The sequence below is a fragment of the Oncorhynchus mykiss genome, chromosome 8 (assembly GCF_057628025.1).
Source record: "Oncorhynchus mykiss isolate SJ-2025 chromosome 8, ASM5762802v1, whole genome shotgun sequence".
NCBI classification, from domain to species: Eukaryota; Metazoa; Chordata; class Actinopteri; order Salmoniformes; family Salmonidae; genus Oncorhynchus; species Oncorhynchus mykiss.
This window is the reverse complement of record NC_143029.1, coordinates 72,372,126-72,391,250: the sequence shown is the minus strand read 5'-3', so window position 1 is coordinate 72,391,250 and position 19,125 is coordinate 72,372,126. Positions and strand designations below refer to the sequence as shown.

The window sequence follows — 19,125 nt, the reverse complement described above, 5'->3', positions numbered from 1 at the left end:
CATATGAGATGAGTGTGTAAACAAAGTGGCATAGTTTAAAGTGGCTAGTGATACATGTATTACATAAAGATGCAGTAGATGATATAGAGTACAGTATATACGTATACATATGTGATAAATAATGTAGGGTATGTAAACATTATATTAAGTAGCATTGTTTAAAGTGGCTAGTGATATATTTTACATCAATTCCCATCAATTCCCATTATTAAAGTGGCTGGAGTTGAGTCAGTGTGTTGGCAGCAGCCACTCAATGTTAGTGATGGCTGTTTACCAGTCTGATGGCCTTGAGATAGAAGCTGTTTTTCAGTCTCTCGGTCCCAGCTTTGATGCACCTGTACTGACCTCGCCTTCTGGATGATAGCGGGGTGAACAGGCAGTGGCTCGGGTGGTTGTTGTCCTTGATGATCTTTATGGCCTTCCTGTGACATCGGGTGGTGTAGGTGTCCTGGAGGGCAGGTAGTTTGCCCCCGGTGATGCGTTGTGCAGACCTCACTACCCTCTGGAGAGCCTTACAGTTGTGGGCGGAGCAGTTTCCGTACCAGGCGGTGATACAGCCCGACAGGATGCTCTCGATTGTGCATCTGTAGAAGTTTGTGAGTGCTTTTGGTGACAAGCCGAATTTCTTCAGCCTCCTGAGGTTGAAGAGGCGCTGCTGCGCCTTCTTCCAGATGTTGTCTGTGTGGGTGGACCAATTCAGTTTGTCTGTGATGTGTATGCCGAGGAACTTAAAACTTACTACCCTCTCCACTACTGTTTCATCGATGTGGATAGGGGGGTGTTCCCTCTGCTGTTTCCTGAAGTCCACAATCATCTCCTTAGTTTTGTTGACGTTGAGTGTGAGGTTATTTTCCTGACACCACACTCCGAGGGCCCTCACCTCCTCCCTGTAGGCCGTCTCGTCGTTGTTGGTAATCAAGCCTACCACTGTTGTGTCGTCCGCAAACTTGATGATTGAGTTGGAGGCGTGCGTGGCCACACAGTCGTGGGTGAACAGGGAGTACAGGAGAGGGCTCAGAACGCACCCTTGTGGGGCCCCAGTGTTGAGGATCAGCGGGGTGGAGATGTTGTTACCTACCCTCACCACCTGGGGGCGGCCCGTCAGGAAGTCCAGTACCCAGTTGCACAGGGCGGGGTCGAGACCCAGGGTCTCGGGCTTGATGACGAGTTTGGAGGGTACTATGGCGTTAAATGCTGAACTGTAGTCGATGAACAGCATTCTCACATAGGTATTCCTCTTGTCCAGATGGGTTAGGGCAGTGTGCAGTGTGGTTGAGATTGCATCGTCTGTGGACCTATTTGGGCGGTAAGCAAATTGGAGTGGGTCTAGGGTGTCAGGTAGGGTGGAGGTGATATGGTCCTTGACTAGTCACTCAAAGCATTTCATGATGACGGAAGTGAGTGCTACGGGGCGATAGTTGTCTAGCTCAGTTACTTTAGCTTTCTTTGGAACAGGAACAATGGTGGCTCTCTTGAAGCATGTGGGAACAGCAGACTGGGATAGGGATTGATTGAATATGTCCGTAAACACACCAGCCAGCTGGTCTGCGCATGCTCTAAGGGCGCGGCTGGGGATGCCGTCTGGGCCTGCAGCCTTGCGAGGGTTAACACGTTTAAATGTTTTACTCACCTCGGCTGCAGTGAAGGAGAGTCTGCATGTTTTGGTTGCGGGCCGTGTCAGTGGCACTGTATTGTCCTCAAAGCGGGCAAAAAAGTTATTTAGTCTGCCTGGGAGCAAGGCATCCTGGTCCGTGACTGGGCTGGTTTTCTTTTTGTAATCCGCGATTGACTGTAGACCCTGCCACATACCTCTTGTGTCTGAGCTGTTGAATTGCGATTCTACTTTGTTTCTATACTGACGCTTAGCTTGTTTGATTGCCTTGCGGAGGGAATAGCTACACTGTTTGTATTCGGTCATGTTTCCGGTCACCTTGCCCTGATTAAAAACAGTGGTTTGCGCTTTCAGTTTCACGCGAATGCTGCCATCAATCCACGGTTTCTGGTTTGGGAATGTTTTAATCGTTGCTATGGGAACGACATCTTCAACGCAAGTTCTAATGAACTCGCTCACCGAATCAGCGTATTCGTCAATGTTGTTGTTTGACGCAATACGAAACATATCCCAGTCCACGTGATGGAAGCAGTCTTGGAGCATGGAATCAGATTGGTCGGACCAGTGTTGAACAGACCTCAGTGTGGGAGCTTCTTGTTTTAGCTTCTGTCTGTAGGCAGGGAGCAACAAAATGGAGTCGTGGTCAGCTTTTCCGAAAGGAGGGCGGGGGAGGGCCTTATATGCATCGCGGAAGTTAGAATAGCAATGATCCAAGGTTTTACCAGCCCTGGCTGCGCATCGATATGCTGATACAATAAGGACCCGAGCAAAGGGAATTTGGCTGACTTTGTAGTGCCTGTCCCAAATGGCTCATTAATGTAAATGGGCATATTAAAAGACACTGTCAGTAGTGATGTAATTTTGTAAAAGTTGTGGTGATATTGTTTAAAAAACATGTTGCAATGTATATACTTTACTATGTTTAGTTAAATGGAAAATGTATGTTTGTATAGGTAATTGCTTAATTAATTTGTGTTAATTGTTCTGAGGGGAGGGGCTAGCCCTACAAAAGGAGCCTCTCTTTCACTTCATGGGGAGGCCATTTTGGATTGAGCTGTGAATGGGGCAGCATTGTTTTTAGCTGTTCCATAAGGTATATGTTTGTGCAGTACTGCTGTTTTTGTTCCGGAATCACTTTGTAAATAAACACCCTTGCACTGAAGAACATTTGCGGCTCCGCCATCTTTTTATTTTGATAGAGGTTAGGTTTTCCAGTATAGCCTTCTGGCCTACTCTACGTGACAGTTCCAATTGTGTTAGCTAATCCAAGTTTAACATTTTAAAAGGCTAATTGATCATTCAAAAACCCTTTTGCAATTAGGTTATGTTAGGGTTGTGTCAATCGAATCTGGTATCAGGATAAATATGACATTGAGTCACCGATTGTATACTGTTTTTTTTATTAGCTAAACAATAAGTGGTAAATAACATTTTTGTATATACGGGCTCTCTGTCCCACCTCGCAGGGCAAACAGAGAACTGACTTGTTCCTGACAAAGATATTATAATATACTCTGAACAGAGGTAGTTCCTTCTTCCGAGCCGGCCTGTCAGAGTAGAGACTGGGCGTGGTTTAGACTCACCCAGCCTATCGTTGATTGTTGGCGCAGAGCTAGTCCCGGCCCCCGGGACCTCCAGCGGTCAGTCGTTGTAGTTGTGTAGAATATACAGTTATCAGGCACCTGGCTCCTGTTATCTAACAAAAGACTGTTTGTTCTCGCAACACTACGTTCTGAATGTGCCACCCCAACTCATTAAACAGTTCCTGCCTTCATGTTAATCTGTATTTATCCATCATGAGAAAGGCCCATGGCCCTGAAACTGTTAACAATGTCTCAAGTCAGCTATGTTGCATAACACATACATCCACACAAGCCAACAGCAGATAATATTCAATCACATATATGGTAACGGGCTATAGTGCATAACACAGAAACCTCATAGTTAGCACAGCTAAAAACTGTTGTTCTGATTAAAGAAGCAATAAGTGGGAGGCCCCGGTGCACAACTGAGCAAGGGGACAAGTACATTCAAGCGTCTAGTTTGAGAAACTTACACCTCAAAAGTTCACAACTGGCAGCTTCATTAAATAGTACCCGCAAAACACCAGTCTCAATGTCAACAGTGAAAAGGCGACTCCGGGATGCTGACCTTCTAGGCAGATTTGCAAAGAAAAAGCTAAATCTCAGACTGACCAATAAAAATAAAAGATTAAGATGGGTATAAGAACACAGACACTGGACAGAGGGACTCTGCCTAGAAGGCCAGCATGTTTGTCCCCGCCAGTTTTATTATTGCAGCTAAGGTGTGCTTTAGGACCGTATGGACGCCTCCGAGTGGTCGGGTAGGCTGTTTGAGGTGTTCAGACGGCTGGATTTAGGCCCATGCAGACACCACAGAACGGGCTGATAGGCTGAGTGAAGGCAAAGCTTCTGGAAGGCTGGCTGGATCAGCACAGAAGAATTGAGTATAGTTCAGTGTGTAAGTGTTGCGCTCTTTCACCAAGTTGTAAAAGCAAGGAGAGCAGAAACTGCAGAAAACCTAACTAGTGAAAGCTGAAAACCTAACTAGTGTTTAGTAGTTTCTATTCGTTTTTATTCTGTGTTTTTTTGCTTCAATCACACTAGACCTACAGTATCAGTCAAAGGTTTGGACACACCTACTTATTCAATTATTATTATTTTTTTTTTACTATTTTCTACATTGTATAAAAAACTATGAAATGCCACATATGGAAAGTCCTGCAGCAATGTTCCAACGTCTAGAGGAAAGCCTTCCCAGAAAAGTGGAGGCTGTTATATCGGCACAGGAGGGACCAACTCCATATTAATACCCATGATTTTGCAATGAGGTGTTCGAGCAGGTGTCCAAATACTTTTGGTCATGTAGTGTATTTATAAAATGCTTGCTGGCATCAATCAATCAAGAGGCAACAGCTCTTTTGTTCCAGACAACATCAGATACTTGGGCTACACATACTGAGACGAGGGGTGGTTTTTCACTCGCTCTGATGATTTCTCCAGTGAGATTCAGCCACTTGCAAATTGATGGAGAGACGAAACAGAATAGTTCTTTTTTTTTTGGTTGGTTGGTTGGTCAAATAGCATGGCTTACTTTGGCATCCATGAATATACACCACTGCTAGTAAGATTACAGAACAGTAGACAAGCCTAGGACCCCTAGACTTACAGAGTACAGTGAAACAGTAGGTTTGTCTAATCGGTTCTGTAACAATATATATTCATATATTTGAGGCTTTCCTCTCGTGGATCTTGTTGAGGACATCAACAGTGTCCTCCAGCAGGTATTCAAAGAGGCTGTCGACCATCCTCATCTTGATGGCCAACTCCTCGTGCTGCCAATTCTGCATCTGGAGCTGTTCTCCAGGCAGCTCCTGATGCTGAATAGGACCAACAGGATACATTAGTGTGTGTGCGTGTGTCAATTATGGACAATGATAAGACACTTGTGAAAAGTTTACCAGAATGTGGTCCACCCTGTCCACCTTCTTCCGCTTGAGGCTTGTTGCGAAGGTATGGCCAAACTTCTTGGTCAGGTCCACCTCTACCTTCTTGAGGCCATAGGCCTTTAAAACCTCATGTGTTATGAATGCCTGTGACAGACACAAACAGTATTAACACAATAATGCATAACACTCACACACACACAATCAATCACACACACACACAATCTCTCTCACACACACTCAGCGCAAGACTTGACTCCACAAATCCTGCTTTTGTCTCACCTGAACCTCTGCCATATTATCGAAGCTGAGTTTACACTTGTAGGTGCAGTGTCTGACCTCAGGCTTCTCCCATGGCAGCCTCTTAACTTTTCCTTCTGGGAAGATGTCCTTCAGGATCTCCCAGCTGAGGTCAAAAACAGCCTTTAGGAAAATTAGAGACATACTGTAGGAGGGTCACTCAAAACTACACAAACAATGAGCCCCCACTTCGATAAATCCTAAATAAATTCCACCATGTTAACTAATTCACACTAATTGGGTGAATTAGCTGATTGTGTGAATCAATATATGAATAGTGTGAATCCATGCTTTTACACCAAGGCTTACCATCCTGTAGCTACGCTTGCTACGGGTCTCCAGATCATCTCCCTCTGCATATATCCCCAGGGGGATGGTTGGCTTGTCTTCGTCAGCCAGGATGTGTGGCCCCTGGGCCAGCTTGCTTTGGGTCCAAATGTGTCCAGTGGCCAGGTGCACCAACCTGGTCACTGCAGGCACTGTGTGGGGCACCACCATAGGGATCTTAGCCTTTTGTGGCTTAAGCTTGGCTAGTTCTTTGGGAGGCTCTTTGTCACCTGCTTTAGCCTGGGGCTGCTGGTTTCCACCTGCCTTGGCATGGGACTGCTGGTTTCCACCTGCCTTGGCATGGGGTTGCTGGTTTCCACCTGCCTTGGCATGGGGCTGCTGAAGCTTACAGAGTTGCTTCCTCTTTGCCCCACTGTGGCCCAAATCATTGTTGAACCACTCATCCCCGAGCTCGTCCAGCAGTTCATCGAGCTCATCGCGAGATTTGGTATTTTTCCCCTCTTTGGTTGGACCGATGGCAATGGCGACGGTGATACGACTGGCCTTTGTCTGGACAGAGTGTGGAACAGAGAATAGTTATACTAGAGAATGTACTGGAGACTTCAAAAGGAACTTCTCAAGACATGGACAGTACAAAAGCATCCAAAAACATCAAATGATACGATGGGGTAACTCACCTGGCTTTTGCTCTGCTCAGGAGGGTAGGGTGAGCACCTGCCGGTGCTGCTGCCTTGGCCACTGCTGGAGCTGTGGCTGGAACTGGAGCTCGAGTTGCTCTCCTCAATCTCACTCTCCCCAGAAGACTCAAAGTCCTCCTCATAGTCAGCCTCAGCCTAAGGGTGAAAGACTCATTCAGTGACCCACAGTAGAACATTACCTATGGCCAATGCCTTTGAACTACATGTATATTAAAAATAAATAACAAAAGTTACTCCATTACCTCTTCCTCTTTCTCCTCATCTGAGGACACCTTCTCCTCCTTCTCCTCAGTGTCAGGGCTGGACTGGAACAAATTGCCATCGGAGGCCTTGGAGGGTTCTTGTTCCCCCTGGGAGGCTTGGACGATCCACACGGCCAGAACCTCCTTCTCCAGGCAGAGCACGGCTGCCTCCACGGCATCCAGCTGGCGTTTCCATTCTAGCAGCTTCTCTGCCTGGCAGCAACGCTGCCAGAGCACATGCTCACGCTTGGTCAGGTACCTAGCAGATGAGACATATCAATTATTTCCCCCACAGATGAACCTGTGAGATTACATAAATCCATATCAGATGACAAAGTGTGTAGTAGGAGTACAGTATTAACTAGATACAAGGCCATCAAAAGAGAGTTACTTTGAAACCTTGTTGGCCACCTTACGACTCCTTCTTCCCAATAACTGAACCTCCTCCTATGGGGACCATACATTACAGTACATGTAGTTAGTTACTTATACACAACCATGGTTATGCTACTAAGTACAGTACATACAAAATAAAAGTGGTGTTACTAAGTACATACAATAATGGTGTTACTAAGTACATAATACCATAATGGTGTTACAGAGTACACATAAAATCATAGCAGTGTTGCTAAAGTACCCTAAAACTTCAATGAAATGCTTAGTCTCAAATAGCTGCCTGTCCCTTTTAAAACATAGGTAGCATAAACGTAACCACATGTATATGGATTTGCATTAGTATACAGTACCAGTCAAAAGTTTGGACACACCAAATACTAATTAAATTGCCTTTCTTTATTTTTACTATTTTCTACATTGTATAATAATAGTGAAGACATCAAAACTATGAAACAAACATACTGAATCATGTAGTAAACAAAATAGTGTTAAACAAATCAAAAAATATTTAATATTGTCAAACGGTGGGTGTAGCTGGTGCAGTGAAGTCAGGCGCAGGAGAGCAGAGATGAGTGAACAAAGAAGTACTTTACTGAGGCAATATAATTAGGACAGAACGCAACAAGTGAGGCAGCATAAAGTACAACAACCCAGTATAAAGTACCGGTTGCCACAAAGCACGTGTACAAAACAAAACCCGGCGCAACCCAGCCGGAAGCGTGCTAACCTTAACAATAAACAATACCCCATACAGACATGGAGGGAACAGAGGGCTAAATACACATAGTAATTGTGAGATGTAAACCAGGTGTGCAGGAAAACAAGACAAACAAATGGAAAATGAAAGGTGGAGCGGCGATGGCTAAAGACCGGTGACATCAACCCCGGAACGCCGCCCGAACAAGGAGAGGGACCAACTTTGGCGGAAGTCGTGACAAATATTTGAGGTTCTTCAAAGTAGCCACCCTTTGCCCTTTGGGCTTTTGAGTGGTGCAGCGGTCTAAGGCACTGCATCTCAGTGCAAGAGGCATTACTACAGTCCCTGTTTCAAATCCATGCTGAGTTATAGTCAGTGTCAGAATGGGTAATTGACATTAAATGGGTCTTACATACATCCAAAATCATTGTATTTGGTTCAAAGCAGCTGAACTCCTAGGAGTAACATTGGATGGTCAGTTAACAGGGGGCAAAGCCCAAGTGGATCGGTTGTCTAAACCACAGCATCTCAGCACAAGATGTGTCACTGCAGTCCCTGGTTCAAATCCAGGCTGTATCACATCCGGCCATGATTGGGAGTCCCATAGGGTGGTGCACAATTGGCCCAACGTTGGCCAGGGTAGGCCATCATTGTAAATAAGAATTTGTTCTTACCTGACTTGCCTAGTTAAATAAATAAAAATCATGGATGACAGCTTTGCACACTCTTGGCATTCTCTCAACCAGCTTCAAGAGGTAACCTGGAATGCATTTCAATTAACAGTTGTGCCTTATTTATTTGTGGAATTTCTTTCCTTCTTAATGCGTTTGAGCCAATCAGTTGTGTAGTGACAAGGTAAGGGTGGTATGCAGAAGATAGCCCAAGTTGGTAAAAGACCAAGTCAATATCATGGCAAGAACAGCTCAAATAAGTCCATGAAGGTCAGTAAATCTGGAACATTTCAAGAACTTTGAATGTTTCTTCAAGTGCAGTTGCAAAAACCATCAAGCGAAATGATGAAACTGGCTCTCATGAGGACCGCAACAGGAAAGGAAGACCCAAAGTTACCTCTGCTGCAGAGGATAAGTTCATTAGAGTTACTAGCCTCAGAAATTGAAGCCCAAATAAATGCTTCACATAGTTAAAGTAACAGACACATCTCAACATCAACTGTTCAGAGGAGTCTGAGTGAATCAGGCCTTCATTGTTGAATTGCTACAACGAAACCACTACTAAAGGACACCAATAATAAGAAGAGACTTGCTTGTGCTAAGAAACTGGTGAATTAGACTGGTGAAATCTGTCATTTGGTCTGATTTTTGGTTCCAACCGTGTCTTTATGAGACGCAGAGTAGGTGAGCGGATTCCCAACCTTGAAGCATGTCAGATCATGTCTATTGCATATATAAGCCAGTGGGGACAATAGAGTGTAATGAATTAATCAGCACATTTACCATGCGAGGGGTCTCCATTCTGAAATAGATCCACTTGTTTCACCAGCCAGTCAAAGCGACCACTCTGTTCAAAGATTGAGCAGAGACTGACAAACTGCTAGTGATACTCTAAAACAGAATGCTGCCTTCATGATGTAATAATACACTGCTTGGTATATGTAATAAGGAACACTGAGGATGAAGTAATCCATATTAACATTCTTCAAGAGCAGTCAATGTGGTCAAATGTGTGATGTGTGTTAATTCACGTGTATTAAACTTATTTTTTTTTAAACTTTTTCATACAACTATAGCTTAAAATCAAATGTTCAGTGTCACTTTCCTTGCTACTCTTTTATTTCAAAATAAAAGTTGATAAAGCTGAAGATGCAACAAATTGAGCAGTCCATCTCTGTCTCTGACTGACATTGAGTGATATGTTCTATAAATGTAATACTAGGCCACCAACTAGTGTAAAATGTATGATATACTTCACCATAGCCTTTGGCCCTTTCAACAATTGCATTGATATTTACAGTGTAATGTTCAAATTCAGTTCCTTAGGCCTAGAGCAGTTTTGACTCAAGTTATTATTGATGGGTTAATAACTTCCACTCCAGAAGGATGTCCAAGCCATTCATTGCATGATGCTTAAAAAAAAGTCTTTACCAAACAAATTAAATCAGGTGTGACATCAGGCATTTTCAATGGTGCATGGTTCACAATAAAAATGAATTAAGATGATCAATTTATACATATACTAGTTTGTATAGAACATGGGCATACGGTACTTGATCTAACACTGACTGATTCCCTGCACAGAGTAATGATTATTGGGATGATTTCCATGCATAACCAACCCCTTTCCCTCCCTTCCTTCTCCAGGCAGCCTGTGTAGCCTACATTCATCTCAGCTAGACTCCTTGGCTCCCAGCCTCTCTCCTGGATTTAGCTGCACAGCACTAATCATCATCACTCAAGGAATTCACGCGAATTCGTTTTTAATCATAATCTCAGACAATTTGAGGAATAAAAGGAGAATAAGACGAATTTCTTGTCATTTTGATGGCAGGTGCCCTGGTAACTGATAGTATGAAGAAGGGGACGTCACTTCAAGGTAAATGTTGTTTTTACAGATGAATATTTTACAGATGCGTTAATTGGTGTTTTCCCCAACGATCCATTACAGTATTCCCTAGAGCCCATAGTAACATGTTGCTAGTCGTTTATTTGGTGCTCTGATTATACTGTAATGCGCTTAATTGTTTGTTGTCGTTAATATGCTGTGTTCATGAAAACATCCTATTATTCCACATATACCTGTTGGAAGCTCGGTTTTTTTATATATTTTATTTCATCGATTCGCCGCCGACCAATGTTTGACACACACAAATTAGTCGAAAGGTGGTATAACTTGGCAGATCTTGTTGCAAACAATTCCAGTACGCATTAAGTGTTGCGCAAGGTAACAACCATGGACATATTTGCAAATGAAAAAGGACACAGAATCTCAATGGAGTGGTTAACTTTATAAGGAAGATTGAAAAGCATGTGAACGTTCTGATATTATATTATATATCACGGATGTTATTGTGTTAGGCTGTGTTTTATTCATTCGCAGCTACAAATGTAATAACAGTACAAACAAAAAAGAAACAAGGAAATAACAGTTAGATAGCTGAAGGAAAACCTCTATTCTATTCTAGCTTCCCCATGCCCTTACAGTTTTTGCAAAGGGAGATACTCATGGCCTATGCTGTCCTAATAAGTTGTTTTGTTATTGTTACTATGACATATTTCATATGGCAGAAATAAAAGTAATACTAATGACGAGCTCATCTATATCTTCAACATAATAAAAGTCCAGACTGATATGATTTACATCATGTTGGTTCAAGTGTGTTGCTTATATGATGCTATGTACTATGAGGCCAAGGTCCAGTTTCAGTTATGGCAACACACAAAGCACAATAGAATACAATGCATTGGTCTTTCTCAGTGTACTGCCTGTCACTGGCTGTCCCTCTACAGTAACCTAGGTTAGGGCAGAGGCAGCTCTGCAGTCATGTCTCCTGTGGCTGTACAGGTCTGAAGAGCTGCCGATGAGTGACTCACTCTCTCTCCTCTCTCTGTGCCTCAGCTCTCCCACACTCCAGAATGCTCCTTTCAGCTTCTGCTCAGTGGAAACGGCCTTGTCTCTTCTCTGTCTCAGATAGTGTCGCAGCTAACCACTGTTCTGTTCTGCCATTGCTAACATACAGTAGTTGAATAGCCCCATAGAACAACAGCGTGAGGAAAGCAGCCAGGGTTCTCATGTGGGGTCCATTGGAGCAATGGGTTTGATAATGGTGTGATGAACCCCTGGCATTTACGTTATCATCTCATTCTTTAGTCATATTCAGGGCATTTTAATATAGTGCGTTGGGTAGATTTGTTCATGTAATCAAATTGCAACCAGGGAAGGTGAGGTTAGAGAGGATCAGATCATTATTTTACTCAATATAAATAAATGTTGTCCTACTGGTACTTTGTAACTAAGGCAGTCAGTTTTCAGCATCCCCATTTTGGAGATTGTATTGTGTTTCCAAGAAACAAAAGTCTAAAGAGAAAGCTTGGTTTTCCATCTATCATTCTCCCTATTTCCCGCTGTAAGTGCTTGGTTCGTTCGGTACATATGAGTTATTAGTGGTTCACGTCACGCAAACAGCTGTTAAAGCTAAAAGAAAATGGCACTGCATCAGGGGAGGTCACTTTGCTTTTCTTTTCATCCATTTGTGTGAAATGGCAAGATACACCCAATTACTCAGCAGTAAAATATCAATAGAGCCGTACGCCTTCACAAGGACCAGACGTTTAACCCCTTTTATTTGGCAACATCATCATCACTAAAAGGAACAGACCTACGGTCAGATAGAGGTGACTCTGGTATGTGCCTACATCGGACGAAAGGTTAAAGGTTAAAAGAGGGAGGCTTGAGGCAGGTGGACTTACTGCCTGAGAGAAGCAAATCTGTTTGCAAAAACTGTAGTCTGCACAATATAAGACTGAACAGTGGATTAATCAGACTGTTATTAGCTTCAGGTTATCAGATTGATTTACAGAAAACAAATCTGTTTTCTAGGACTTGACACAGAAAAATATTATCAGTATACATATTTGCAACTCATCGGTAGCTGCAGTCAAATTACTAAATTACTAAATTACCCTCATGGGTGGAATGTTATTAATATGTTTCATAATTTCATAATTAATAAATATTAAAAATAAAAAATCATGCAGAAAATCCAGTGTTTCTATGTTAAACGGTTCTAAAGTCTAATATTGGGATGCAAACTCAAAATGTAATACATTAAAACTCCATATCTGACATGGTACAGGTGTCTTCTTTGTTTTAAGACCATAACCATGTGTGTGAGGTGTAGACTTGTGTTTCAAAGTATATTTGTTTAAGACTACCAAGAAACACTCTGTGTGACCCTGACGTAGCCCACTGCAGTAAAAGGTTAGATGGAATCAACAGTAGGGAGAAACAGCGCCACTGGCTGCCCCACCACCATTGTTATTGTTTTTGTTGCTGAGCTGAGCAACAGTACATATTGTGCTCTTCTATGGTGCGTGCAATGATGTCAGAGGGAAAAAAAATGTGTTTGTTGTTTGCAATAACTTCTATGCTGTTGTAATCACAAATGGAAGTGGCTGTTTCACCATTAGGGATTTGAGATTGAATCTATTCTCTCTCTCTATTTATCTTTCCCTAGCGCTATGTTGATCCCAGCAGCCCTCCTATCCAGAGATGCTCACCAGCTCAGACAAATCTCTATCTCTGATGCCCGACCACTGTGCCCCAGCGGGTTTGGCTTCCGGGCCCAAAGGCAGCACATCCAGTAGGGTGCATGGCACTCGCTCCTCCCTCTCTCTCCCTGAGCCAGAGCCATGGCGCCGGACCCCCAGCCCAGGCACCACCCGTCAAGGGGGCCTTGTCCAGGAGTCCCGCTCCTGCTCCTTGCAGGTTCCCCACTCCGGCCTGGAGACCCTGGATCTACCCCCGCGTGCGGCCAGCTTCGATGTCCCTTACAGGATGGAAGAGGCAGGGTCGGACACAGGCTCAGGGTCTGTGAGCCCCTGTAGTATGCAGAGGAGACGAGGTGGCATCGTGGATCAGAGAGATGTGATCAGGGCCCACGAGTCGCACAAGATGCAGAGCACACCACAGGCCCGCAGGAAAGACTGGGAGTAAGTACACAGGATGGAGGGGTTCTCTCTTCACATCTCTGTCCTGTGTCAAGATGAAAAGAAGCAGGGGGAAATAAATGTACAGAATGTATCCAGGGATAGAATGTATACAATAACTTACAGGAATGCACAGAATAATCAGCCTGGTTGAAGTGTGGCAGATTCTCATGTTATACAAGACAGAATTGCCAAAGTGGTCAATGTGCTCACCGCATCTGGCTGCAAGTTAATTGGGCTGTACAGTGTCCCTTCAGACCTGTGTGACTGGCTGTACAAATCTCTAGGTTGAATCTGATGCTGTGTTACAATATTATTGGTGGTTGGGTTCTATCTACTGTATGTGTTGCTTGCTTGTGGAACTTTGAGCTCTGGAGCTCTGATTACCTCCTTAGCATCACTCAACTGTGGAGTGCCACTCCATCACGGTAACCCCACCCCCACTCTCCCCCCACATCTTCTTTATCATACAGTACATACAGCACATTCTGGTATATACTGTGTTCTCTGGTTGTAATTCTCTCTTTGTCTCTGTCTCTCTAATGCTTTCTCTCTCTCTCATGCTTCCTCTCTCTCAATTTCTCTCATTCTCTCTCATTCTCTCTTTTCCACGCTCTCTCTCTCACTCTGTCATACACACTTACGTAATTACTCTTTTGTATCCCTACTACACTCGCACACTCTCTCTCGCTTCGCATCCCCCCACCGCCCCCTCACTCATTCATCATATACAGCCAAACATAATTGGGAGACTTGTTTATTTCTGGTTGCAACCCAATGTTCCAATGTGCAACATTCAACGCAATGGGTCAACTCAGTCTTGCATTATGGTATCTATCAGGTTTGGAATCATTTTAAAAAATCAGTCTGGGAATCACTGTGAATTCACCTCAACAACAGTTTCTACATGTCTATATTATATTGACTTTTGAACTCATACAGTTATTCCCACGCATTCCCCCTTAATCCCACCTCTAGTGTTTGTGCAGTAGAATGTCTGTCAGGAAGGCCAGACATTAGGGTTTATCTTAGTGTAGTGTGCATATCTGACCATTAGAGGATGCCACAGAATCAAACAAAGCATACCGTGGAAAATCAAATAGATAGTGGCGATGATCATGGAAAGAGAAGTTCTTGTTCTTCCCAGATGTACATAAAAGAGTTTGGGTATTTGCTAAATATGAATGGTGGCTGTTGTAAATATTCACAATTAACATCCAAAGAGCAGTAGAGATAATTAATTCAAAGTATAAAATATACAAAAAAGTATCTTACAAAAGGCAACAAATAACTTTTAATGAAATAAGAGTGTGTGTCTGAAGATGACACATTTTTGAAGTGACATCTATTACCCATACTGTACAGGATAAGGATTACTGTAGGAGACATAAACAACATTTAACATGACCAGAATGCAACGTTGATTGAGAGGATGGGGTGTGGCGTACAGTTAGGTTATTAATAATATGTCTGTTTATATAAGCTTCAGTTATTGGAAGGACCAGATCGACATAACTCAGGAATAGAGAGTGTCTGTTGCTAGGTAACGGAGATAAAGAAAAACGCTAAAGCCACTCCAATCAGCGTTGGTCGGGGTGAAATCCTCTGTCGACAATTACATAAACGCTCTTCTGAGTTCTGCCGATAAGTACACCCATTAATGTTTTAACTCGTGGTGCATGTCAGCTGCATACATTTCTCCCCCTTCCAAAGGAATATGTTTCAAAAGGACTGTGCTTATTTATTAGAATGTCCTCCTCTTGAGTGTTGTGAAAAGATAAATACATCATGAGTTTTTCCTCCATGAGACACAAGAGATGGCGCCGGAAATGCTCTTCTCCTCTTTGTATCTCCAATACAGAAAGTCCTTCTGAAACACATAATAGTGGAGATGTAGTGCAGATTTGGACCACACATACTATATCCCGTTACCCCACCAGTACATACTGTAGGTCATTCTGTTGTTCCTGATGATGTCAACCATGCTAACCCTTCTGATGCTTTGTATTATGAAGTGACATCTGAAGGCATGAGGATGATGATTATGAGCTGAACTAATGATGAATGCATGATTAAGCTATCAATACTGGGTAGTAATCACTTCCAAGTGGACTCAATCTGGAAACAAACTATGTGAATCAATGTGTTTCTTTGTGCAACTTTGATGGTTAGATATTGGAATAGTTGTTGAATTCAACCGTATGTATCCTATTAAATTACTAGATGGGCTATTTCATAAATCTTCAAAGTTCCAGAATGGGCTGAAAATGGCAGCTACGTATATTGGTCAGGGAGAAATCGAAACCAATCTAATTGGAATGAATGGCAGTAGAGTTATAATCCTTATTTTACTTATGCGTGAAAATAAAAGTAAGATGTGATGTATATCAGACATTGTCTAATATAATTATTGCCAACCTAAAATATTGTTATATAATTATAAATACAGTTTATATGGCTTTATTCAAATGTTCTGTAAAATTGCCTCTCAAATATATGTAAACAGACCATAATTGTCTTAATGTTTGTTTTCTTGGAAAAATGTGAGTGCTATTATATGATATAATATCAGTACTTGTTGCGTTTACAACTTGTCTAAGTTCCATCATCAGCTGATTTCAGCCATTCTATGGCTGTGTATTGACTGCATTGTTTGAGTGGGATGTTGGCATATTGGCAGTTACTTAAAACATTTAAAAACAGTTACTTAAAACAATCATTCCTCTAAGACTGTCTGGCTAGCTAGCTAACAAACATACAGTGCAGATACGTTCTTCAAATTCATTACTTTGCACAATAATCTTATCACAGCACTGGCAAACCATGGTTTACCAGCTCCCTGACCAAAATGGCTGACCTTTAGCCCATCATAAGAAAGTTAATGTCCATTCTAGTATTATAATTCTATTCTTTCAACATATGAGCAGCGCTCATAGTCATTCATTTAACTTATTTTACCAGAGTGAAATATTATTTGAAGGCGGTATTGACCCCTCGGTTTATCTAGGGACTGAAACCTTGACATGGTTGAGTTGAGCTGAGTTGCCCTGAGCTGAGTTGCCCTGGGGGAGAAACCGATTTCTGTAGGAAGTGGTTGCTCTATTGTGCAACATGGCTTTTGTTGGCTAAATGAAAAGAACATAGCAGAAATTCAAGAGAGCTGTGTCGCTATGGAAACAACTGCTAAGAGAGAGAAAAACGAATTTCATGTTCATAGAAATTGACAAATATTTTAGGCCCACCTCTTAGGGTCTTTTCTGGTGCTTTGTGTAATGGATGTCTAAGCAAAAATGTCTACATATGACTTTATGTACTGTAGTACTATTGTCTCTCTCTTTCTATTTTCTATTTCTCTGTTTCTCTCTCACTCCCCCACCTCCCCCCTCCTTCTAAAGTATCTACACATATACCCATAGAGATAGAGGGAGGGATGGGGGGTTGGGATGAAGTGGTGGTCATTTTTAAGACCCATTACCACATCTCCCTCCATCCCCATTGGGAAGGGAAGAACAGCGGCAGATGGAATGAGAGAGCCCCGTGTTGCCAAATTAGGTCTCCATCACACTCTGAATTAGTGTGAAAGCCCCTGCTTTCTTCTCCTCTCTCTCCCACATAAAGGGGGGCAGCTCCTCAAGATCTATTTCATGATCTATTTTTATTTCAGACATTATATTCCAATATTAGCACAATGACCTGGATTGGTTAAATGTTTTTAATATTAGCCTACAAGTCTGTCTTCATTAATAAACATACTGTATCTCAATGCTCTCACTGTGTAGCTTAAAGCTAATATATAATATTTAAGGTGGACACATGGAAATCTGTTCATAACACCAGAGGAAACTTAAATTGGCTAATAAGTTATTATCAGACTTCTTTGTGTGATAAGGTTTACCTTTCAATTTGGGAGGTTTTCAGTAGTTTTCTTGGTTCCAATAAGTCCTCTTTGTCTTAAGTCTTTGTTTTAGTGTTATGATGGGGGCTCTACATAAACACAGTCTATGCTGATAGTGTGTTCACTAATGCAAGGACTGTGACCTAGTGGTACCAAGGACACAGGTCATGCTTTGCAATACATGTTTGTTTAAATGCATTGCAGAGAAATGGGCCTATTTGTGTGGGCAGATTGTTTGTCACCTTATTTTCTAGCTGTATTTTACTATAACATAATGCTAACACTTAGGATCACTAATGTGTTCCTTTACTTTCAAAGGTGATTTTACCCCCCCTCTAACCCCACCCCCTTAGGAATTCTGGTTCTTGTTTTAAATGTAGAACTTACAAGGGAATGTGAATGGTGTGGATAATGGAGATAGAATGCATAGATAGTGTCCATATGTATTTTTGGAAACTGGCCATTTTGACAAAATGTCAGTGTTCAACACTGAAATATATATTACCATGGAAACGGAAATATGATTTTTCTCTCTCATGACAATTCTCATTCAGATGTACAGTATGTTGAAAATTGCTATAGGCTACTGAAAGACGTGGGAGGGGTTGCGCAAGTGTGCGGGAGCTCGCGCTCACTCTGCTTCGTGGTCATTTGGAGGCAGGTAAACACATTGAAAGATAATCGTTCGCGGATCAAACCAGTATTCTAGCGCCAAATGTTTCTCTCTGCAGAAACAATTACATGTGTCATTGTTAAACGGATAAAAGATTTTGAAAATGTTTTAGACGATACAAATTGGTCGCTTCGGAAAGTTACCAAGATCTATTTTGACTGGATGAGAGGAGATGCGTAAAGTTTTTGGAGACGAGGATACATGTCCCGTGGACTCCATTGTCTAACGAAGATCAACTGGGTTTAGGCTAAATATGCATTCTATAGTGTACGTTACTGAATGTATTTGTTTTTAGAAAGTTTTAAGTGAAAAGTCGGTGAATGTTGCTCCTGTTCCGAGTTTATCCAGTGATGCGTTTCTGTTTATGTTGAAACTTGCCTGGAGCGTGACTGACCATCACCGTTCACTCGCCCGGACAGATGGGGTGATCTAGATCGAAATATTTTACAATCCGTGTAATCGAATCGTTATACATTATTAGTATGAAAACTCAACAGGAAATGTACATTTTGTAGTTCACTTCAGCATGGAATGACATTGCATGTAACTTTTGTTAGTTTTTTTGGGAGGGGGGGGGGGCTCTTTGCGCCTCATCAGGTCGGCTGTCAGTGGATATTTTATTACTCTGCCAACAAATTTGATTTTTCATTTGTTTTGATATCCAAGGCAACAGCATATAGCAAGTTTTATCCTCGTTTTTCCCTCCATAGAATGGCTCGGTTTGGAGATGAGGTTCAGATGACGATGGATTCCCGAGACTCCGGGGACCCGGAGCGCGGGGAGGACGGCGGGGACACGGCTTCAGGTACAGGGTCAGGGACGCTAAAACAAACCAAAGCGGCGAGGGCGCGCACCATGGCTCTCTACAACCCTATACCCCACCGGCAGAACTGCCTCACTGTCAACAGGTCGCTCTTCATATTCGCCGAGGACAATTTAATTCGGAAAACCGCCAAGAGGATCATAGAATGGCCATATCCTTCCTTATACTATACATACTCACTCACACGTTATCACAGCACTCAAGATTTGTTTAGTGTTGTCCGTCCATTGTCAAAAAGTATTGCTAACTGCTACTTTGACTGTAGCGCATATCAGCACAATGGACAGCGCCCGTATCTATATTATAATGGCTGTCCTCAGTCGTCACTTTTAATTGAGTTCTTTAGATTTGATTGGACTGTTATAGTAGGCC

At 42.5% G+C, this 19,125-nt stretch overlaps 1 protein-coding gene across 1 annotated transcript in view; it reads left to right on the top strand.

Annotated features, from left to right (window-relative positions):
- Positions 1-9,995: 9,995 nt before the first annotated feature.
- The window catches only part of LOC110530973 (voltage-dependent R-type calcium channel subunit alpha-1E), a 77,174-nt gene continuing 68,044 nt past the window's right edge, over positions 9,996-19,125 (top strand). The window contains exons 1-3 of the mRNA XM_090182468.1: positions 9,996-10,249; positions 12,891-13,365; positions 18,641-18,904. Coding sequence (XP_090038594.1) covers positions 12,926-13,365; positions 18,641-18,904 — 704 coding nt within the window. The 5' untranslated portion in view covers positions 9,996-10,249; positions 12,891-12,925. The remainder of the gene's footprint in view (positions 10,250-12,890; positions 13,366-18,640; positions 18,905-19,125) is intronic.